Source organism: Desmodus rotundus, chromosome 1 (genome assembly GCF_022682495.2).
Source record: "Desmodus rotundus isolate HL8 chromosome 1, HLdesRot8A.1, whole genome shotgun sequence".
Classification (NCBI taxonomy): domain Eukaryota; kingdom Metazoa; phylum Chordata; class Mammalia; order Chiroptera; family Phyllostomidae; genus Desmodus; species Desmodus rotundus.
Genome location: NC_071387.1, coordinates 31,132,896 through 31,156,044, shown reverse-complemented (window position 1 = coordinate 31,156,044; position 23,149 = coordinate 31,132,896). Strand labels below are relative to the sequence as shown.

At 43.7% G+C, this 23,149-nt stretch overlaps 1 protein-coding gene across 1 annotated transcript in view; it reads left to right on the top strand.

Annotated features, from left to right (window-relative positions):
* The window catches only part of RECK (reversion inducing cysteine rich protein with kazal motifs), a 62,372-nt gene extending 40,085 nt beyond the window's left edge, over nucleotides 1-22,287 (top strand). The window contains exons 11-21 of the mRNA XM_024560045.4: nucleotides 3,495-3,707; nucleotides 5,160-5,296; nucleotides 7,181-7,321; nucleotides 8,498-8,689; nucleotides 10,180-10,302; nucleotides 12,023-12,194; nucleotides 15,862-16,054; nucleotides 17,237-17,447; nucleotides 18,660-18,733; nucleotides 19,545-19,700; nucleotides 20,554-22,287. Coding sequence (XP_024415813.2) covers nucleotides 3,495-3,707; nucleotides 5,160-5,296; nucleotides 7,181-7,321; nucleotides 8,498-8,689; nucleotides 10,180-10,302; nucleotides 12,023-12,194; nucleotides 15,862-16,054; nucleotides 17,237-17,447; nucleotides 18,660-18,733; nucleotides 19,545-19,700; nucleotides 20,554-20,775 — 1,834 coding nt within the window. The 3' untranslated portion in view covers nucleotides 20,776-22,287. The remainder of the gene's footprint in view (nucleotides 1-3,494; nucleotides 3,708-5,159; nucleotides 5,297-7,180; nucleotides 7,322-8,497; nucleotides 8,690-10,179; nucleotides 10,303-12,022; nucleotides 12,195-15,861; nucleotides 16,055-17,236; nucleotides 17,448-18,659; nucleotides 18,734-19,544; nucleotides 19,701-20,553) is intronic.
* The last annotated feature ends 862 nt before the right edge of the window (nucleotides 22,288-23,149 follow it).

The following is a 23,149-nucleotide window of genomic DNA, read 5'->3' as shown; positions in this document are numbered from 1 at the left end:
CGTGTCCTGGCATGGCGTACAGAATTCAGGCAGAAAGCAGCAATTTTGGACTGAGGAGTTAAGACATCAGAGGTTGGGGCTACCGGAGTGGCTGGATATGGAAGTGGAAAATCCCAGAAAGGAGGTGCCCCAAGATCTGCATACAAACTCCCCTTAAACCCTTTAATTTACCAAAGCCATAGGATACAGTGGTACCATACATAAGCCAGTTGTATTTCTGTATATTAGCAACACATAATTGGAAAATGAGGTGTATTTAAAAATACTAATTTACACTATTGCACCAAAAAACATGAAATACTTAGTGATACATTTAGCAAAAGATGTGCAAGAACTCTATACTAAAACCCAGAAAACTTTAGAAAGAAATTGAAGACAGCAAATAAATGGAGAGAGGACCATGTCTGTGGATTAGAAGACTCAGTATTGATATGATGTTAATTCTCCTGAAACTGATTTCTAGATTTAATATAATCCAAATCAAAATTCCAGTGGGCTTTTTAAAATAGAAATTGCCAGGCTAATTTTAAAATGTATATGAAAATACAAAGGACCTAGAAAGCTAAAACAATTTTTTAAAAATAAATTTGCCCTCGCTGGTGTGGCTCAGTGGATTGAGCACTAGCTTGCAAACCAAAAGATCGCTGGTTCAATACCCAGTCAGGGCACATGCCTGGGTTGTGGGCCAGGCCCCCCGATGGGGGTGTGCGAGAGGCAACCAATTGATGTTTCACTCACACATGGATATTTCTCTCCCTTTCGTTCTCCCTTTTTCTCCTCTCTCTAAAAAATAATAAATAAATAAATAAATAAATAAATAAATAAATTTGAAGAACTGACAGCACGTGATTTTAAGACATTATAAAGCAACAAAATCAAAACAATGTGACTAATTACAAAGGAAAAAATTAATGAATTAGAGTTCAACAGGAAACTCTTGTTCACTGAAAGGCACCACTTAAAATTTGAAAAGGCAAACCATAGAGAAAATAGTATGTTACACGTCCACGTGCACACACGCACATTTGACAAAGGACAAGTGTCCAGAATATGCAGCTCCTGCAACCTCGTAATAAAATGCCAAACAACCAAATAAAAAAGTGGGCAGAGACACCTGAAACCTATGTAATTTTATTAACCAATATCACCTCAAGAAATTCAATTTTAAAAAGTTTTTTAAAAAGGACGAAGATATTATGATCATCGAAGTACATGAAAAAGTTCATTATTATTAGTCATGCGAAATACAAATTAAAACCAGTAAGATACCACTACACACCAAAAGAACAGCTACAAGGAAAAAGACTGGAAACATGCAAAGCAAGTGGAGCTTTCATACATTGCTAATGAGAGCTTAAAATGGAATAACCACTTCAGAAAAGTTTGGTATTTTTAGAAAGTTATAACCCAACAGTGCCATTCATAGCCATGAGAAGAGACATGAAAACTGGAAACAGCCTTGATGTCTACAAACAGGCGATTGAACAAACCAGTGTTTCCCGAAGTGTGGTCCATGATCCCCCAAACCCAGTGGGATCAAAACTATTGTAAAATACTAAGATGTTTTTTGCCTTTCACGCTCTTTCTCACATGAATGAACAATGGAGTTTTCTGGATGCGATAAAACGTGATATGGCAACAGTTTGAATGCAGGAACAGGTTTGCAAATCCAGCTGTCCTCCTATTCAGCCACACATTAAAGAGATTTTCAAAACTGTAAACCAGGTCTACCCTTCTCACAAATTTTCGTTGTTTTTAAAAATACACTTATTTGTCATAAAAATATTAACATGTAACAGGGTTATTGTAATTTAAAATGAATTAATATCTACTTTTTGCCCTGGCTGGTGTGGCTCAGTGGATTTGGTGCCGGCCTGTAATCCAAAAGGTTGCCAGTTTGATTCCCAGTCAGGGCACATGCCTGGTTGCAGGCCACGTCCTGGGTTGGGGGCCCAGTCCCCAGTACATGGCGGGCGAGAGGCAACCACACATTGATGTTTCTCTCCCTCTCTTTCTTCCTCCTTTCCCCTCTCTCTAAAATAAATAAATAAAATGTTTTAAAAAAAGAAAATGAATTAATATCTACTTTTCAAACCTCTCAGTTTTTATTTAGAATATGATAGGTATTGGTGGATATAACCCACATAAACAAACGCTTTTTGAAAACTCAATAATTTTTAGAGTGCAAATGGGTCCTAAGATCAAAGAGTTTGAGGACCATGAGGATAATGGAATAGTAACTGAACAATAAAAACGAAAAAAACAATTAATATACACAACAGCATCATGGAATCTGAAAGAGATCATTTAACGAAAGACACTAGATGTAAAAGATAAAAGAGCACATGCAATGTGAATCCATTTATATGAAGTTCTAGAATAGGCAAAATAATCCTGTGTGATCCAAGTACAATTGATGGCGGCCCCTGGGGCGCAGTCAGCAGGGAGGGTGCTGGCTGGGTAGGGATACGAGGGCACTTGCTGACGTGATAGAAACACGCCTTAATTCATTTGGGTGTGCTTAGATGGATGTGCAAGTTTGTCAAAACACATAAAAGTTCACCCGTAAAATCCATGCATTTTATTTTTGTAAATTATACCTCAATTTTTAAACTTTGGCTTATTTATAAGGGGGTACCCCCGAAAATGGAATTTATTTGTAAAAAATGTGTATTTACTCTTACATGTTTAAACTTCAGTCACCTTCAAACTACTCTCCATTTGATGCAATACACCTATCAAGATGTTTTTCCACTGCTCAGAATGGTTTTTGAACTTGTCGATTTTGATGCTTTTTAGTACTTCTGCAGTTTGTTTGTTTGTTTGTTTGTTTCAGCTCTTCCAAAGGGAAAAATGTTTCCCTTTGAGGACTTTTTTTCATCCAGGGAAATAAAAAAAAGTTGCTTGGGGCAAGATCGGGTGAATAGGGAGGTTGGGGCACAGGGGTCATGCTGTTTTTGGTCAAAGACTGCTGAACACTCAGCATGGAATGGGCAGGTGCTCTAGTAATTCACCCATCATGAAATGGGCAAACTTGTTGAAAACAAAATTCACTGAGGCTGAACTCAGCCTCTCCCAACAACACCAGCTGGTACATTGATACAGATGGGTTCCTAGAACACAAACCTAGTGGGGAAAGCCTATACTACAAGGGGCCTGCCCTCCAGAAGATAATTCCTTTTTTGTGTGTGTCCCCCCTCATATTTTGTAAAATAAAAGAAATGGACAGGGGAGATGTCAGTCCTGTCCACAGCATTTTGAAGTTTTTTAACTGTTTCACAAAAAGTTGTGTTAGAAAACATGCCATCAGAACCTTAATATTTGTGTCCACATTGAATCTTCATACATTCAAAACTGATGTATTTTGATGGATTGTATATACTTTCTTCTTTAAGAAAATCAGATTTTCCTGATTAGTATGTGAGGATTTTACACGTTGCTTCTCTCTGGAAAATAATTGCCTCTTGATTCCTCCGGCCTTTTTTTTCCTTCAGGCCAACAGAGCTTTTCAGGAGTTGTAATGCTCAGTCAGATCAAGGAGCCATGAATGACATGAAGCTGTGGGAGAAAGGAAGCATAAAGATGCCGTTCATCAACATCCCTGTTCTTGACATTAAAAAGTGTCAGCCAGAAATGTGGAAAGCAATAGCCTGTTCACTGCAGATTAAACCTTGTCACAGTAAATCCCGGGGAAGTATTATTTGCAAGTAAGTTTCTTTCATCATGAAGACTCTCCAGTTTTGGTTCAGACCTGCCGTGATCTTCACCCATAGCCTGTTACTAGAGTTTTCTCTCCCACTACTAACCTTTGCCCATCACCTTCGCAGGTCAAATACTTTCCTACTTTTTCTTCCTCTGTTTAAAATTTCTTCCTCCATCTCCATTTGCCCACTACCTGTCCTTCTTAACCCCTCTCAATTACCAGTCTTTTCTTACGGAATCTTCCCAAATGTCTCCAGCTGAAAGTAATTTATCCATACTACAAATTTCTGTAGATGTTCATTTGTACTTCTGTTATGGAACTTGATTGAACAAGCATTTATTGAGTAGCTTCAATGCACAATTCTATTTTAAAATTTCAATTTGTGTATTTGTCTTATATTCTGTTCCACATTGCTGTCCTTGAGGTGTTTATTTTTCTCACGTGCTTTTTTCTTGTATTCTCTTTACTCTTTTTCTCCTCCTCAGGGATTAGCGTAATCCTGACACATAGTAGGTATTTCATGTTTGGTGAGGGAACGAGTCAGTGAGTACAGTAGTTAGGGCCCGTTCCACATTTGTGAATGGTTTGCTCAGGAGATCTAGGACAAAGGAAAGATGAAAGCTTCTGTGGTGGGTGAAACCAAAAGCATTAACTGTATTAAATGTCAGCTGATCTTCAAGCATTTTTTTTCAAAAAGCTTTTCCAAAACCAAGTTAATATCCAACCCCTAAATTGTTGGTGTGTGGCTCGTTGCTGCTGAGCACTTAGTGACTGATGGATTGCTGATTGCTTCAACCTTAAACAGGGGCCAGGGTTCAGGATCTGTCCTCTGACGTGACTTGGGGATGACCTGATTAAGGGAGAGATGAGGGGTAACTCTTGAGTGACCAGCAAGCATGAACAGGTGAGAAATTACAGACTCTTAGCGTAGATAACATGTAGGAGTCAAATCCTATTGAAGACTGGGAGAATTTTAAAGAAGTGGACTTTCTCATTGTCATAGACCAAATACATTAGTTGGTAACTAAAAAGAGATTTTTTTAAAAGAAAAGAAGGGAGGGAAGGAGGAAGGAAGAAGCAAGCACGCATAAGGTCCTGAGAGAAACGATGTATATAGTTTTGCAAAGAGCAAATCAGACTAGCCTGAATTAAGACCCTTTCAAAGAGTGGACAGCCACATTGATGGTAGTCACAGAAAGTATAAAATTTGAGCAAGGCCTTTATCTCTGGTTCTTAAGAGAAAGTTAGGAATGATTTGATAGTGTAATACATTACTTACTGTTCAACCCAAAGCCCGCTACGCCTCCTGTTCTCTACTGCCATGCTCACACCTACCCAACTGTGAAACATTGTTATTAAAACCCACTCTTAGAAAGCTTCAGGAGCAGAATTGATACTGACTAGACAACAAGAGGAGGTTCCTCAAATCCTAAATTTGTCTATTTTCGTTTTCAAGATCAGACTGTGTGGAGATTCTCAAGAAATGCGGGGACCAGAACAAATTCCCTGAAGACCACACAGCTGAAAGTATTTGTGAACTTCTGTCACCGACGGATGACCTGGAGAACTGTATACCTTTGGATACATACCTGAGTAAGTACTTTGTTTTTTAAAATCCAAATAGTTCTCCCTTCCATCTCGGCCCTTGTTTGCTTTGGATGAATATGTGGTTTAATGATACTTTCTCAATTGCTGACTCTTATCTTACTTGCTTGGCCTTTCTGGAAGGAAATGTCAACTTAAAACGTATAAGCACAAGCATTTATCCTGTCAGTCTAAGTAGGTAGTGATCTGTTGCAATCAGAAATTCTAAGCAGTGAACCAGGGCCAGCTTTCTCAGATAACCAGCTCCACATCATTGCTGTCTCCTTGCCATGGTTTACGGGGAAGCAGAATTTCCCTGAACCAGGCCTATTGGCTTGGACTCACGCACCAAATAGAGTAAGGAATGATGGTCTGGGTTCGTTCATGAAAATGAAAGTTTTTTCTCTGCCAAATACCCCTGCTGGGAGCTAGAAGAATAAGTTGTTACCCCATTGAGAGATCCTGGATCTGAGTTTCCTGGCAGGAGGTGACTGTGTAGTGAAATGCAGGGGATCACCTGCAGAACTGCTCACCAAGTAGTTAGAGAAAGGGGAGTATTTAGGCTGCCACCAGGGGGCGTTAGTGCCTTGAGGTGGCTGGAAAGAGTGAATTCAGCTATTTCTTTTTCCTGTGTCAGGTAGGATTAAATTCCACTGCCAATAGCAGAAAAACAGGTATAAGTACATGAAAGCCCAGAAATAAATAGCCCATGACTGTTCTGGTGGTTCCATCACCAGGAATCCTTTTTCTTTCTCCATCATTCTTGGTGCTTGGCTTCAGTCATCAAAATTACTTTATGTGTTTTATCATCACAACAAGGCTACTGGACTTCTGGTCACCATACCCAAATGTAAGAGAAACTGGGAAAGATCATCTTTTTCACTTGGGCCCATTACCATTCTAAGTAAAATTGGAGTTCTACTAGTAAGCCCCAAAATAAGAGTGAATGCTAGCTTTGCAGCTAGTGATATCTGCCATATTTTCAGAGGACTAACAAACAACGTCCTTTAGCCTTTGTGACCAGTATGGCAAAAAGGAAAGCATTAGACTAGAGTTGTAGGCCTCTGTGACTTTGGACAGACCATATCTTCGAGCCTCAGCTTCCCTATTCATCAAGTGATTGGGCTGGGTGGTACCAAGAGCCCTTGTACCTCTGTTAGCCGTAAAGTCTGGGTTTGGCCTAAGATCAGTAAGAAAAACAAATGTACTCACAACACTCACTCTATCAGAGCAGTCAAATGTATGTGTGTAGGAGGAAACTCCCAGTGGGTGGAAACTTCAAGAAGGCTTTGGTTTAAATTTAATATTCTTTTTAAAAACCACATATACTTTATATTGAGACTTCCTCAGTCATTATTTCACAAGATAATAAATGTAATCATGGTATGGGGTCCATCTTACCATAATAAATGATCCTTTATGATGATATGTGCTAAATTATCCCTCTTGAATGGAAGCATCTATTTGACCACCCTACCTAAAATATACAGTCTCTTTTCATCCCCTCACACCACTTGCTACTTATCACGGTCTGACTTTTTATTTGCACATACGTGGGAGCACACACACACAGTCTGTTTGTTGTCTGTGTCCTGACCAGACCAGAATGTAAACTCTGTTACGGAGATTTGTCTGTTTTGTTCACTGCTGTATCTCCACTACCTAGAACCTTGCTGGGCATATTGTGTACACCCAATAAATAAACGAATGAATGGATGTTTGTGCTAAATTCACAACTGACCAGAAAATCTGAGTGTTTTATAGCTTGCTAGAGTCAGGCCTTGCTTTATGCTTATCAGTTTTCTATTTATTTCAGGCATAATTAATTCATGTAATTTACAGACCTCTGTTACTGTTCTGGGTAGTTAAACTGACCTGTTTTTGGTTTTTCAGGGCCAAGTACTTTAGGTAACATTGTTGAAGAAGTGACTCATCCCTGTAACCCCAATCCTTGCCCTGCTAATGAGCTTTGTGAGGTGAACCGAAAAGGGTGTCCATCTGGAGACCCCTGCCTTCCATACTCCTGTGTTCAAGGTAAGAGGTAGATGGGTGTGGGTGTGGCCTGAGTATCGTTGTGTTGCTGGTGTTTATTTGTAGGAGTTATCTTCAGAACGAGATTATAAGGGACTTTATTTTGCAAGTTATGTTTTTCTATAATGTTTGAGTTTTCCCAGTAAACATGTGTTATTTATGTACATAAAAAATGGCAAAGACAAGTAATTTTAGTAGTCATTTAGATTATAAACTAATATTGATCCAGAACCAGACTCTCATGATGAGTTGTAGGGTTCTTGACAATGAAAGAGAAAAGAACTTTGGGCCAGCTTTTTCTACTTTGTCTTTCGTGTTGTAATGTTGGAGAATATATGTGCATATTGTTTACGTTTTTCTTTCTTTTAATATACAGAAAAATGGCATTCTCAATGGGATGTGTAGTTCCTCCCTAAATTTGATGTTGTACTGAAATGCATATGATTTAAGGCTGAAAAATTTTTTATACCATAGAATTTTTGTAGTCTCTCTCTTTGCGGGTCCTTTTAGAATATAGTTTTGGCAAAATTTTGCCCCCTTTTATTTTTTTTCCCAGTTGAAAATGTTTCTTTATGATGTCAGAATCAACATTATAAATGTGTGTAAAATAAAAAGGAACAAAAATTAAATAAGCACGATGTCTTAAAAGGATCATCTGTAATATTTGTGTAATACAATAATATTAGCTAGAGAGTTATAATAAATCTTGTTAAAATTGGAAATTAATGGGTTTTCCTTAAGCCCAATCAAGTATTCAACTTTTTTAAAATTTAAGGTATGTTTATATTCCATCACTAAAAGTTTTCTGATCAAGATTATTCTGAAAATACTGTCAGTTTTTATATTCCATTTAAAAAATATCTGTGATTTTAGAGTATCTTTGAGGATAAGCCCCCCAAAATAAAAATCTACTTATCTTGTAGAATTTTTGTACAGAACTATGGCTAACTTTCTGAAATAGGTCCTGAATCACTACCATCGCACAGAACATGGAATTTCTGTTTGAGAGAATATGTTTTTGGCCAGTGAACCAAAACAATTACTTACTTTGGTGAAAATTCTCTTAGAAAATCTCTAGTAGCCACACAGTACCTATAAGACTTACATGAAATGTATCTAAGGCATAAAATGGTATCACAGAACAGTACCACCTCTCTCAGCTGATTTTTGTTTATACAGGTTGCAAATTGGGAGAAGCTTCTGATTTCATCGTCCGTCAAGGGACACTAATCCAGGTGCCATCATCTGCAGGTTCGGAAGTTGGTTGTTATAAAATTTGCTCCTGTGGGCCTAGTGGACTCTTGGAAAACTGCATGGAGATGCACTGCCTAGACCTCCAGAAGTCTTGTATTGTTGGAGGAAAAAGAAAAAGTGAGTCTTGAACTGAATTTGTTTTTTGTTTTTAATTTGAGATTAGTTAACTTTGTAGGAAGAACATGAATGGATTCTCATCCGAGAGTAAAGTCTACAAATCAGATACCCTAGGGCAGTATTTTCCTAACTACAAGGACACTAGGACTTCTGAGGAACCCTCTTAGAAGCCTCCTCAAGAAGGCACTCATCGCTAATAATATAATAACACTTAATGAACTCATAACTGTGTGCCATGCACAGTTCTAAGTTTTATGTGTGAGATCCTATTTGAAAGAAGAGTGCTCTTGGCTTGCAAACTTCTGCCCTAGAGCAAGTCAGGTATTCATTTCTTAGTCCATGTTCTACTCAGCTAAAATGTCAGGTAGGTACTTTGTATCACAGAAAATATCCGAGGATAAACAAATTCATTCCTTCCATAAACTTCCACTGATTAATGCCTATTCTGTACAAAAGAACATACTAGTGCCTTGTGGAGCTGAAACTGAGATATGAGGGATTGAGGTCATGCTTTCTGTGATAAGAGGGGAGAGAATTTGAGTCACAAAAAGTAACAGACCAAATGCTCTTCAAGAAGCTAGTTATTCCTGCCAGGCATTGGGAGCATCTGCAATCCAAAGGTGGCATCAGGGCTGGTCCTGGAGAGACAAGTGCGATTCCAGAAGGAGGGGAGGAACGTTTGAGGCAGAAAGGCAGCCAGAAACATTCTCAGGGAATAGGGAACAGTCTGGTGAGACCGGCAGATTAGGAGTTTGGGGAAATATGGTGGCGGATAAATACAAAAATGGGGGGGGGCACCCAAAAACCAGACTGTATTTATTAAAATTTTTGTATTTATGTCTACATGTTTAAACTTCAGTTACCTTCAAAGTACTCTTTATTTGATGCAATACACCTATTGAGATGTTTTTTCCCACTAAAAACAGTTTTTAAATGCATCGATTTTGATGCCTTTTAGTACGTCTGCTGTTTTTTGTTTCACCTGTTCCATATCAGCAAATGTTTCCTTTTGAGGAGTCTTTTCATCCAGGGGAACAAACAAACAAACAAAAAAAAAAGTCGCTCAGGGCAAGATCAGGTGAATAGGGAGGGTGGGGCATGGGGGGTGGTGTGGGCCATGCTGTTTTTGGTCAAAACTGCTGAACACTTAGCTAGGTGTGCACTGATGCCCTAGTTATCACCCATCATGAAATGGGCAAACTTGTTGAAAGAGTCTGCAAAAAAAACCTCACTGAAGCTGAACACAGCCTCTCACAACGACGCCAGCTAGTACTGATGCAGCCGGGTTCCCAGAACACTCACCTAGGAAGGAAGCCTGCACTACAAGGGGCACACCCTCCAGAAGATAATTCCAGATTTAACTTCCTAGTTTGTGTATTTGGAAGTCACTTTTCAAGAACTTCTGTTTTAAAACTTTTTAAAGTAGTAAATTTTAAATTTATGATCTATTTATAAATGCACGATGCAGAACAACATTTTATTTCTCTCAGGTCACGGAACGTCCTTTAACATCGACTGCAATGTTTGTTCTTGTTTTGCTGGCAATTTGGTGTGTTCTACCCGCGTGTGCCTCAGTGAGCACAGTTCAGAAGATGACCGTCGCACCTTCACAGGTAACCATGGTCACGCAGAAGCTGTCCTCAGCAGGCCATCATCCCTTTGCACCCATTTTTCCTTCAAGGCAGCTTCTCTGGTCTTGCCTTAACTGCAAATGTGCACATTAAAATGAATACGTTACCTGTATTTATGAGAGCAAGACACTTTCCCTCCTCTGTGGAATTAAGGATTAAACTAAATGGTTTCTTAGGTCCCTTCCAGCACTCATATTTTGGAATTCCAAGCAAAAAAAAAGTCTGGCGTGGGGGTTTCTGGGAAGGTAAATGTGTGCACCGAACAAGACAAAGACTGACGGCTGTGCACTCCTCACGTGGGCTCCTTCCACTCCCATCTCCTTAGGGACCTCTCCAAGGTAACTTGGGGAATTATTTTAATTTTGAAGCTTAAGAGATTTTCTGAGTAATCAGTTAAGAATACTACTTTCTTGACTTACCTGTGCTTTCTGCTGCTAGTATTATGCTCACACCAGCTACAGTAAGTGAAAAGGCCAGTGAGGTGAGATGCTCTTTTCTTGAGATGAAACTGCAGTTGTCCGCACAGCAGCACAGCCTGCTGGCATCTGTTGGCCTCCCAGGTCTGAAATACTGTGAGTTCTGGGTGAAGAGGAACCAGATAGCTGCTCTCGCCTTGTTTCAGCCACAACTTGATTCTTCTCTCCCTGGAGTGGGGTTGCGGGAACAGAGTGGGGCTTACCGACACTGTGTCTCCAGCACGTCGGAAATAAAAGGAGATCCGCAGTAAGAAGTGAACAGCAGACTGAAGGGGAAGTAGAGACGAGACGAACTACCCCCCATCCTCTGTCCACCCTAATAAGCAGCAGCCTTCACTGCTCTTTTGTTGTCCTCTGTCTGCTCTGCTCTGACCAGGACAATCCGATCCGCTCAGAGAAACCATGAACTTCTGTGGGGATGAAGAGTGAACTAAAGATTGGCCAGAAGACTTTCATTTATTTATTTGCACACATCTGAATGATTTTGAAAGATGAACTTTATAATTAGCAGGATCACTTTCCTGTAGTCGACCCTCGTGTCCTGGGATAAGTTAGGCTGATGACCATTTAGCTAGCAGATTCTAAGGAGATTTTACTGGCCCTAAAGTGCACCTCATTTCTTGGGACCCAGATAATGTCCAAGTCCAAACATGACTCAGAGAGAGACAGTCATAAAAATTCTTAAGGCTCAAAACTACAGTACTTTCCGAGCTACCCTGTTATCCACCTTCCAGCAGGAGATGGAAAGAACCTGGTGTGAGGAGTTTATAACCTTCGCTGCCTTGTCTTGCTTTTGGTACTTCTTGACCCATATTCTACTTAGCTAAAATCTAAGGTAGATGCATTCTATAAATCCCCTGGGCCAGACTTTAAACTTCTAAATTCTAGATTTTATACACCAGATTGGGAGGAGCACTCTTTACTTTTTCTGCCTATAGCTTTGCTTATAGGGGTCTCTACCCCTGGCATCAAGGCCTGGAGGCCCTCGATTATCTGGCAGTAAATGGTACAAAGGAAAGCCGTTATTCAGACAGATGGCTTTTCAGAGCCTTGCTGCCTTTAAAGAAACACTCAGACATTGGGAGACTTTTTTCTTTTTTACTTAATTTTATGTTCTGTTTTAACATGAGACGTTCACATGGTTGTTAGTGGTTTGTCTCAATGAGGAAACATCAGGGAAGGGGAATGCACAAGCACACGTCACTGAGGCTGCTTCCTGTCTTCAGGTCTGCCCTGTAACTGTGCAGATCAGTTTGTCCCCGTATGTGGGCAGAATGGACGCACTTACCCCAGTGCCTGCATCGCTCGCTGTGTGGGCCTCCAAGACCATCAGTTTGAATTTGGATCGTGCATTTCCAAGGATCCGTGTAATCCTAACCCCTGCCCCAGAAACCAAAGGTAAGTCAAATGGCTCCTCACCTTTTTCAGTTGAAGACGAGCACTTACTAAGCATCTGCTGTGTACCAGACAGTGAAAATACAAAGATGAATTAAGAAGGTCTCTGCCCTGAAGAGTTTCGGGTCTTGAAGGAAAGAGCCACATAAAGCTGCTTAGTGACATGCTGTGCCATCAGGTTCCTGGGTGTGGAGCAGTTGGTGCAGCCTTAGGGAGGCCTGGGAAAGCCCCTAGAGGATGCGATGTTCAGCTGCACAGATGAGTAGGACATTGCAGGCAGGTTTTCCGTGGAGGAAGGTGGTGGTGGTGGTGGTGGTGGTGAAGGCAGAGAGGGCAAAGCTCTTTTTTTTTCAGCTGCACCAAAGGCACATTCTAGCTTTATTAAAGGGCCAGTGCCAAAGAGTCCCATCAGTTTAACAATAATTTTTTAAAAACCAAAGATGGAAAACGGGCCTGGGGGAGCCCTGCTCATGGCACCAGGCCTGGCCACAGGGTCCCGTGGTGTAGCTGTTGCTACGAGGTTAGGGGCAGCGACAGTTGTATGGGTGCCACCCGTTCCCCTGGGTTGAGGACCCTTACTTCTGACGTGTGCTCAGCTTCTGCATGCCCTGGATCTTGTCCAGCAGACCATAGATGAAGGCCTCAGTGGGTTTGTAACAGTCAACCAGCAGCTCCTTGACCCTGGTGGCCCGGGTGTCACCACTCTCCGAGTCCAGGAGTTCATCCACGTCCATCTCCAGCTCTGGGATCTCCCCTTCTAGGCAGTCATAGAGGCAACTTGATTTTTCTTTCCCTGGAGTGGGGTGGGGGAGAACAGAATGGGGGTTTACCAACATTGTGTCTCCAGCACATTGGAAATAAAAAGGAGACCAGAAATAAGAAGTGAACAGCAGACTGATGGGGAAGTAGAGGCAAGGTGAACTTAAGGATCCACTCCTTCAGGCTGAGGCACTTGCATAATTCCTTGTGGTCATACACAATGACCTTCCCTTGGTGCCTCACTGGGCCCTCGTCATTGCTCATTTGCGCTGCCCAACCATCACCTGCAGTCCTGGGCTACCACTGCCCCGCTGAGGAGCCTGGCCCCCAATGCTGTGCCCCCCACAGGGCCATTTTCCACTTCAGTGGCCGCAGGGGCAACCTGTGCAGGCTGCCCCTCCCTGTGCCACCACCTACCAGAGCCTGCAGTCTGGCTGCAGGCCCTGGGCTCGGCCCCATGCGGCTCCAGGGACTTCAGATTCTTCCACCTAATGACTCTGCCAGCTCCTACAGCCTCCCAGCCCTCCTCTGTTCCTTCTGCGTCAGCCCAGCAGGTGAGGGGAGGGAGGCGATGGAGGTTGTTCTGAGAAGCTTTTATGGGTCAGGTTTAAAAGTGGCGTCCATCCCTGCGTGCAGCCACATTGGATTGTCTAGACCCTGGCTGTTGGCCACAACGGCCTGCCATGGAGACTAGGGAACGTAATCCAGATGCGTGCCCAGGAGGAAAATTAAATGGATTTGATGAACGTTTAGCTGATCTACCACAATGCCTAACCTTCCTCATATTAAGTGAATGTAAATTAAATGAAAACTGCCATTGCGTACCATTTCCCATCTACCAGACTGGCAAAGATAAAAAGCTTAATTAACATAACAGGGAAACTGGTGCTCTCGTACAAGAGGGGATTGGAGGGAGGATCGGGACATCCTCTATGGAGGACAGTTTGGCCAAGTCTAGAAAAATTTTAAAGGCACATACTCTTTTGAGCCAGCATATAGAAATGCTTATACTTACATAAATAGATAAATATCTCAGGAAGAATTAGTAAGAGATTGGTAACAGTGGTTGCTGCTGGTGAAGGGAACTCAGTGACTGGGACACAAAAGTAGGAGAGACTTACTTTTCACTATGTACATTTTGTACTGGTTCAGTTTCACCATGGGCTTGTGTTATCTGTTCAAAAAATAACCGTTTACAAAACAAGTATTCATTCATAAAGCATGTGCTGATATACCAGGCATCTTCCAAATAGTGGGTTACAACAGTAGGCAGGCACAGTTCCTGCCCTGATCGTGTTTACTTTACCCCCGGGTTCTCAACTTTTCCTATTGATCTTATTTCTATATCCTTAATTAAATTGAAAAGTTTTTACTTCTAAAATTACCAAATTTCACCCTGGCTGATGTGGCTCAGTGGATTGAGTGCTGGCCTGCAAACCAAAAAGTCACCGGTTCGATTCCCAGTCAGGGCACAAGCCTGGGTTGTGGGCCAGGTCCCCAGCTGAGAGTGTGAGAGGCAGCTGATTGATGTATCTCACATCAGTGTTTCTCTCCCTCTTTCTCTCTCCCTCCCCCTCTCAGTGAATAAATAAAAATCTTTAAAAAGTAAATAATATTACCCAATTTCTCTCAATAGTCTTGGTTCTCATCCCTTCCATGTTAATAGATGATTAAGTTCTAAATATTCTTTTCCATTGTTTCCCTTCAAATGTCTTAAATTTCCATAAAACCTTCACTGCATGCATTGTGCTTTTAAATCCCATGAGAAAAGGTAACCCTGCATAGTAGTGGTGATGGTGGTGGTGGTCATTTCTGTGCGGGAGGCTCATGCCTGAGAAGGATAGAAGTAATGTCCTTTTACAGTGAAATAATGCTGGCTACTATATTCTTCTTCTGTTTTACAGACTATGAATTGTATACCCTGTTATTTCAGAGACCCAGTGAATGATAAACATTTTAATAGGACTTATCTTCCTATAGAAAGTTACAAACACCTCCCTGACTGCTGTGGCTCAGTTGGTTGGGCATCGTTCAGCACAGTGAAAGGTCGCTGGCTCCTACTCCTGGTTGGGGCACTTACTAGAGGCAGGCAAATTGATCATTGTTTCTCCCCCTCTCTTTCTCCCTCCCTTCCCCTCTCTCTAAAAATAAATAAATAAATAAAGGAAAGAAAGAAAGTCTTTTAAAAGAAAAATTATAAATACCCTTTATAGAAATGAGGGAAGCAGAAAAGTCTAAAGAAGAAAATAATCGTCATCCCTACCCCCTCTGAAGGTCAGGAATTGGGAGTGAAGCAAGGTCCGGATGTTTCTCGGAAAACCCGTCTCCGTGGTGTGGCATTGTCTCAGTGACTTGCAAACAGCCAGTGTCAGGTCCTCGGCCTTGTAAGCACAGAAACCTGAGTTTCCCCGCACGTGCTGTGAGGCCTCTTAATGTAGACTCCTGTTGGCCAAGCTGAAAATTAAGCCCCTAAAAATGCTTCATTTATTATTGACTGCAGGCCTCCAGCATCACACCCCAACCCACTTGATGGCCTCCAGTCATGCCATTTCTGCCCTGTGCGTCCTTTGCCCCTGCCCTACCCTGGCACCGCAGTCTCGACCAGCACACCGTTGTCCGTGCTGCGCCCTCCGCCTGGCAGGCCGGTGCAGCCAGCCCTCCTTCCCTCCGAGCTCCAGCGGGGGGCCCCCTCCTCCCAGTGCTTTCTCCGCGAGCACTGCGTGTGTGATTCTCTACCTGGTAGCCCACTTCGTGTGTGTGCTTGGCTCCTCTGCTCTCCCTAAGCTCTTGGGGACAGGAAATATTTTCAGTTTCTCTGTTGCTTTCTCCTCAACCTCCCGTGCCTGGTCAGTGCTTTGCCGGCCTCATCAGAGTCCCTCCTGACTCTCAGCACTACACTTATGTTTTCCAGATGCGTACCCAAACCCCAAGTCTGCTTGACGACTTTTGATAAGTTTGGATGTAGCCAATATGAGTGTTTGCCACGACAGCTCACCTGTGACCAGGTCCGCGATCCCGTTTGCGACACAAACCACGTGGAGCACAGCAATCTCTGCACTTTGTACCAGAGAGGGAAAAGCCTCTTGTACAAGGGCTCGTGCCAGGTAGCGTTGTTTAGCTGACAGACCCACGTGCGCGGGGCATACAACTGGCTTACAGTTGTTCACAGATAATCAGCAGTGGGACCACCTCAGGGTCCCCTATGAACCCTGTCACATCCAGAGAACTCGACCCTCCACTAAAAGTGAACCAGCCCAAGACAGGCTTCTTCTCCCAGCTCTGGAGGACTTCCTTGCTAGTGGTGTACCTTTGCCCATGCAGTGCAAAAGCAAGAAAAGAGAGTGGCTTCTTATAGGAAAAGAATCGAAAGTCTCATGCTCCTGGCATGAGTCAGCCCATCTTCACTTCCTGTAGTTCTGTGGGCCCTCAGCAGAAGACAAAGTAGAAAGAATGCAAGTTAAAACAGCCAAGAAAGGAGCTCTTTTCCAAACACTCTTCCCACTGACGTCCCTAACACAGTCCTGAAAAGTAACCGAAAAGTTCTCTCAGACAATGTCTTTTTCCATCGGTTTATCTCTTGGCCTTTTAAGGTTGCAGAATCTGTATTCATTTTTCAAGGGCAACCCCACCGAGGCTTCCCACACACACCGCCAGTCTGGGTGCCGGCCTGTGCTCCGGGGAGCCCCGTCTCTGGGCCCAGCGTCCCCTGCCCACAGCCAGGCAACACCTGACGTGACTCCTTCTCATTTCCTGGTCTTCACTGTCGGAAACCCCTCGGCTTGTCTCTGGGGCTTGTTTTTACTCAGAGCTTGTGTTCCACCGGCATTGACACCCGCCACGTTGGACTCCCGGGCTCCTCTTCCTGCCTGGCCCTCTTCCTGCCTACAGCTGTTCCCTCACGTTCCTACCTGCTGATGGACCTAGAGTCTCCGCCCCGCTGACCTCTCCACTCTTCCTTCTCCTTAACCCTCACCCGGTGTGAGATGAGAAAGCCTCCGTGTTTGCATCCATCTTATTTTCTTCAAACACTTTAGCCAGCACCTCTGGAATAATAGAAGTCCGAGGGCAGGGGAGTTTCCTCTCATTGGTTCTCGTGCGTGAGCGCCGAGTCCCAGAAAAGCCGAGAACAGTAACCTCTGTTCATTCTGGGACACTCCTGTTGTCCCCCACCACCTTGCTTAGCCCACCTCAGTAGCTTAATTAAGAGGGTCCCAGAATTTATACCTGTGTATTTTCTCCCCCTCCTATGTACCCTCAGTTAGGAAATGTGATTTATTTGCCCTCAGTCCTTCTGCAGAACCACGGAGCCCGTCTGTGGGCACAATGGGGAGACCTACAGTAGCGTGTGTGCTGCCTACTCAGATCGCGTGGCAGTCGACTACTACGGGCCCTGCCAGGCCGTCGGCGTCCTCTCAGAGCACAGTTCTGTCACAGAGTGCGCTGCGGTGAAGTGTCCTTCGCTCTCAGCGACTGAGTGCAAACCCATCATCCCACCCGGTAGGCCGGCCGGCGATATTTGGGGCTGGGCCAGGGTGGGATCGGAAGACTTGCTTGTCTGCCTCCAGACGGTGAGTCACTGAGGAGAAGAGAGTTAACTTTAAATTTTTCAAAAAGTCTTAACTCTAGCTGTTGCTGGTAAGATGCATAACTCTGGGTTGACCTTTAAAAGCTGTGGATTACCTTAGATAGCATCTGGTCTAATGGTTTTAAAACAATATGGCAAACTTTTTCAAAGCAAAATCTTACACCAAACACCAATATATAAATAGATAAAGCAATATTTAATCACTAAAATTATGATTATTAGTTCAAGTGCATAATGCTTACTTTAAAGATATGTTATCACAAAGTTAATGAATAAAGAATTAATTACTGAATGAATAATTGAAGTAGTTTTGATGAACACAAACATTGGAAACAGAAGGTAGTTGTTGCCTTAGACTGGCGTTAGAATCCAGTTGTTTGAGTTGCATATAATTGAGAACATCTTGTTAGAAAGACTGTTACAGGTGACAACGGTTTTTTAAACAGCTTATTTTACAGTCCCTTACTCTTCTGCTAAACAGAGGGGCAGAAGAGACTTTATCCCAAGACTGCACAGGGCAGGTTAGTCTGGCGCCCACCACGTTCATCCCTCCGTCCGTGAGTTTACCGACTGTTTGTCAGCTGCCGGTGCACGCCAGATGCTCTCCTAGGCACGAGGGACACAGTGCTGAGCAAAGACAGGCCCTTTCCTTCTGGAGACCATGTTCTGATACTTTGTTTTTGTCTTATAACAATTTAAAATAATTTTTAAAATTTTGTTAGACTTAAATACTCATGGAGTCCCTGAAACACCCGCCCCCTTGTTTCACAGGTAGAAAGCAAAAGCCAGGAGAGCACTCGCCCAGGATCACACACAGAGCGCAGAGGCAGGGCAGGTCCAGGCTTCGCATCTCTGGGAAGGCCAGCTCGCTCTGTGCTGTGTCTTACACCACGCTGCCTCACCCTGAGACGTGGTGAAAGATGACAGCTGAGATGGAGGAAGGGTTTTGGGAAATGTGTAGATGGCAAGACCCCGGGTTGGTCAGGGTACATATCTAAAGTGCAGTCATCGGGAAGGCCAGCTGTAACTGTCCTAGCACAAAACGAAGGGTTGGTAACGTCACCAGCTATTTGGTGTTCTTGTGTCTAGTTCTGAAAACAGGTGACATGGTTTCTCTTATACAGGTGCTTGTTGCCCGTTATGTGCTGGGATGTTAAGAGTTTTATTTGACAAAGAAAAACTGGATACTATCGCCAAGGTAAATTGCTTTATACGCTAGGTACTGTTGAAACCTTATTGATAAAGTTCTCGGTAATCCAACAGAGTAGAATGTGTTGTCCCATTGTCCCATTTACAGATGAAGAAACTAATTTGCAGAGAAGCAGCTTGCCCAAGGCCATAAAGGTCATAACCGGTAGAACTAGAGCTTGAACTCAGGCTGTCTGTCCCCGATCCTGTGCTCCTTTCCTCCACGCCCCGGCTGTGTGGTGCTCTTGCTCTGCACGTCGTAGCCTGAGCCTTTCTAGAGAAGTTCCCCTCCTGGCACAGTAAGCAGAGGCAAAATCGGGCAGCTGGAGGCTGGGAGATGCGCAGGTGGTGCCAGGGTTGCCTGCCCTCACCATTCGGTGAGAGCCTCGCCTCTTTTCTCTCTGTACCGTCACTTTTACGGCTCCCTGTTGTGGGACAGGGCTCCAGCTGTGCAGCGGCCAACACCTGGCACTACCTCAGAAATTATCCCCATTTTGATTAAACCACCTATATTTTTACAGAAAGACTTTAATTATTTCCCTGTGGCATCCAACTCAGAACGAACAGTCACTAAAAAGCACTTCTGGTGAGAGTGGGGTTTTTTCTGGCTACAAAGCTCCCTGTCAGGCAAAACCCATTGGAATGGACTTTGCAGAGATTTAGAATTCAGCTGGCAGGGCCCTATGCTTAGGGGTTCCTTGAACCCCTTAGGGGTTCAGCTGGTCAAAAAGACTCCTTGGCTTAGGCAAGGTAGCAAGGCAGCTTAGGCAGTAATAAGGAATTCTTTTTTTCTGGTAATAGGAAATTTTTTCTCTTTCTAGGTAACAAACAAAAAGCCAATAACAGTTCTGGAAATACTTGAGAAAATCCGCATGCATGTGTCTGTTCCGCAGTGCGATGTATTTGGGTACTTCAGCATTGAATCAGAGATTGTGGCCCTGATCATTCCTGTCGACCATTATCCAAAAGCTTTACAGGTGGGGTTCAGCGTACGCTCTGCAGCCATCTTCTCAGTTTTAAGTTTGGTGGACTTGGGAGGGGTGGGCACAAGCCGGGGTTGGGGAGGAGCAAGTGATGAGGAAGTGGAGGCATCTGTGCGGGGCAGGCTCTGAGGGACAGCGCTGCATCCAGTGAGCGCTGTGCCAGGTGGCTGGGGCGAGGTACGTGTTTGACAGCAGAATGCTAAGGAGTAGGGGAGCGGAGAGGTTGAGATGCTGAGACTCAACGTGTGCCGAGATGGAATGCAGCCACTTATCGTGCAGACAAGACAGCTGGGCCAGGGAGTGAAGGGGGTGACGAAGGTCACACAGTAACAGCAGAACCCACTCTTGTCCCCCAAGGGCTGTGCTCCCACTGGCGAGGAGGAGCCCACTGGAGCTGATCTTGGGGGCCCCAAGTAGGCCTGAGTTTCAGCATCGAAATAGTGAGGGCTCACGTGAAGGGATGAATGCAAACAGCCTGTACACTGCCATCATTAGAAAGCTCACTAAGTCTAATTACTTTCCTCCCCGTGTGTAAATAGGCACCAGAAGTCCGTTCCCTGTGACTGCGGTTAACTCTGTAAAGCTAACGTCTGAAGGCAGATAAGCAGTGAAAGGGTAGTGGAGAAAGAGGGCCCTGGCTCTGTGGATCATTTCCTTTCTGATTTGACTTCCATCGCTGCTGTTACCATTTATGTAATAAATCAAGACTATAATTAAATGTTACTTTATCTAAGAAAAGGATAAAGTGAAAGCATATTCCCTGTGTTGGAATGTATGTGGAATTTGACTTGACCTTCTCCTAGGTTCTGTGGTTTTATAGTAAAAGAATCTGATCTTCCTCTCCTAGATTGAGGCCTGCAATAAAGAAGCAGAGAAGATCGAATCCCTTATCAACTCCGACAGCCCTACTTTGGCGTCCCACGTCCCGCTCTCTGCCCTCATCATTTCCCAGGTGCAGGTCTCCAGTAGTGTGCCATCGGCCGGCGTCGGGGCCAGGCCTCCCTGCCACTCTGGCCTCTTCCTCCTCAGCCTGGGCCTCGCCTTGCACGTGGTCCAGACGTGTACCTGACTGCCCGTGGAAAGCGCAGCGTGTTCCTCAGTCTGATTTTCTGCCTTGTGAAAGACACGTGGGACTGCTGGTTTGTAGGTGACGAGTGGCCAAGTTAGAGCACTCGTCACCTGTCCACCACACAGTATTTTTTTTCATCTGCCAATATTGATGGGCTTTGTTTTGTTTTTATAAGTGGAAAAATATGTTCTTCCAAATACTAATGCAAAAAGGATGTTTCCTTCTGGTGGATCACTGCCTTCCAATTTACATTTGGCTCATTAGATGGGTCTCTCGCTCTAAAATATATTCAATGCCACTGATAGAGGAGATGGTCACTTTTTAGAAAGATAACTCACTATGCTATGGCTTTGCATCGCAGAACCTTCATTTTGGAGTTCCTATAAGTATTACGGGGCCCCTAGTATTTGTGTGTGTGTTTACAGATAATTACCCATTCTATCTAGAAGCTGGGGGTCACAGTAAAGGGCCACTGCCATTAAAGTATGAAATAGACACAAAGTATCTTTGGAATTATCGTGCGGGTCATCAGGCAAATTTAACTCACAGCAAGTAATTCAGGAACCCACCTGTCGCGATAAGCGAAAGCAGGCTACCTAAGCAGCATCACACGATACACTGTGTGTGACGGTCTCGGTGGTCACAAACGTGTGTCTGTGACTTTGTGAAGGGAGAAGGTACAGCACAGCCAAGCATCTTGCAGCTTTGTATTGCCCGGATGTGTGTTCTTCGGTGGCTGTCCGAGTTAAATTCAGAGTTTGTAAACATCAATCTTTAAACCAATTGCTGCTACTTATATAATTGCCAAAAAGTGAAGTAATTAGTAGTTCATGTAAATACTACGTGATTTTTCTATTTTATTATGAAGAAGGTGAATAGCCATATTTGTAAAGTGACAATCATCTGTGTTAGCCTAGTGCTGCCCGATTGTGAAGACACATTTGCTCTTTGTGACATGCACAGTGTGGGTAAGTGTTCGTCTGCTTTCTTTTCTGATACAGAATTATAAAGGATTATGGTTTATATATTTAAAAACGTCAATCTAAGTATTAAAATGTTTGCATGTTGTCTAAGAAATTGAATACTTTGAATGTGTTTCACAGTTTGAAATAAGCTATTCAGGAATACTTCCTGTTTGTGTGCATCTAAACTTAGATTTTATATGAAGTATTTTTCAGTATTATATGTACCCTCTGAAATATATAAGGATATGCTTATACCAAAATGTTTAAAAGTGGGCACTTAAACTTTCAGAATATCTCAATGCCAATGTAGCGTGTTTGTTGCAATAGTTTTTTCTATATAAATGTTTTCAATGCAATATACTGGAAAACTATTTTAATAAAAATAATTTTTATATGGTTATGTGTACTTGCAGGCAACGTGGACATTTAAAATGAAACCACTGCTCACTCGCGTGAGCTGTGTCTCTTGCTCTGGAATTATGGGAGTGTTATTATTCCAAGCCAAGGGCCCTGGGAAAGTGGAGCAGCTGGAACAGAACTGGTCAGGTGTGACCAGAGGGTGGGCAGTGGCAGAGCGTCAAGTACAGAGACTGAGAAAGCTTTAGACCCAGGAACACACCAGGCAGTTCTAGCCCCACCACCTTGGGCCCAGTGCCCCAGCTCCAGGCTATGTCTTGGGACAGTGAGAACTTTGGACTGTGGGCTCAGAGGGTCTGTTGACCAGGGCCTGAGAGGCTCATCTGTCCAGCAGAGGCCAAGCCCCAAAACTCCACTGGCTGACAACAGCAGGGGCTCAGCTCTTGCCCCCATCCCACGGCTGCCGTGGGTCCGCTACCCTTCTCCACATCATCTTCACTTCGGGACCCATTCCAGCATCCTCACAAAGGGGAGGACAGAGACACGGAGAACCACAACTGGCCCTTAGGTCTGTGCTCAGAAGTGACACCGTCATTTCTGCCTATGCCTTAGCGGCCTGAGCAAATCACATGGCTGCTCCTGAGTTCAAAAGGTGAGGTTGTATAATCTTTGGGCTGGGGGTTGGTGGGGTTGGTTGGAGGGAAAGAGCTAGGGGAGGAACTGTGAGTATTTTACACGATAATGCAGTATGAGGTTCTTTCTCATTGGGATGGAAAGAGAGCCCGGGTGGACTAAATTTTTCACTAGGAAAGCAGCAGAAGTGTCATGGTCTGGGAAGGAAATACGAGAAATGAGAGATGCTCGGGTTTGGGATCGGGTGTGACAAGGGAGAGAACGACCTAAACACCCGCCCTGCTCTGAGGTCCGTGCCGAGAACTCTGAGGATGGTTATGGGCAACGCGAGCCCAGCTCAGGTCAAGGAAGTAAGCCCCCTCACGTGGCAGCTGCTATGGTGAGCACACCAGCCTGCCTGGTGGACAGCTCGTCCGGGG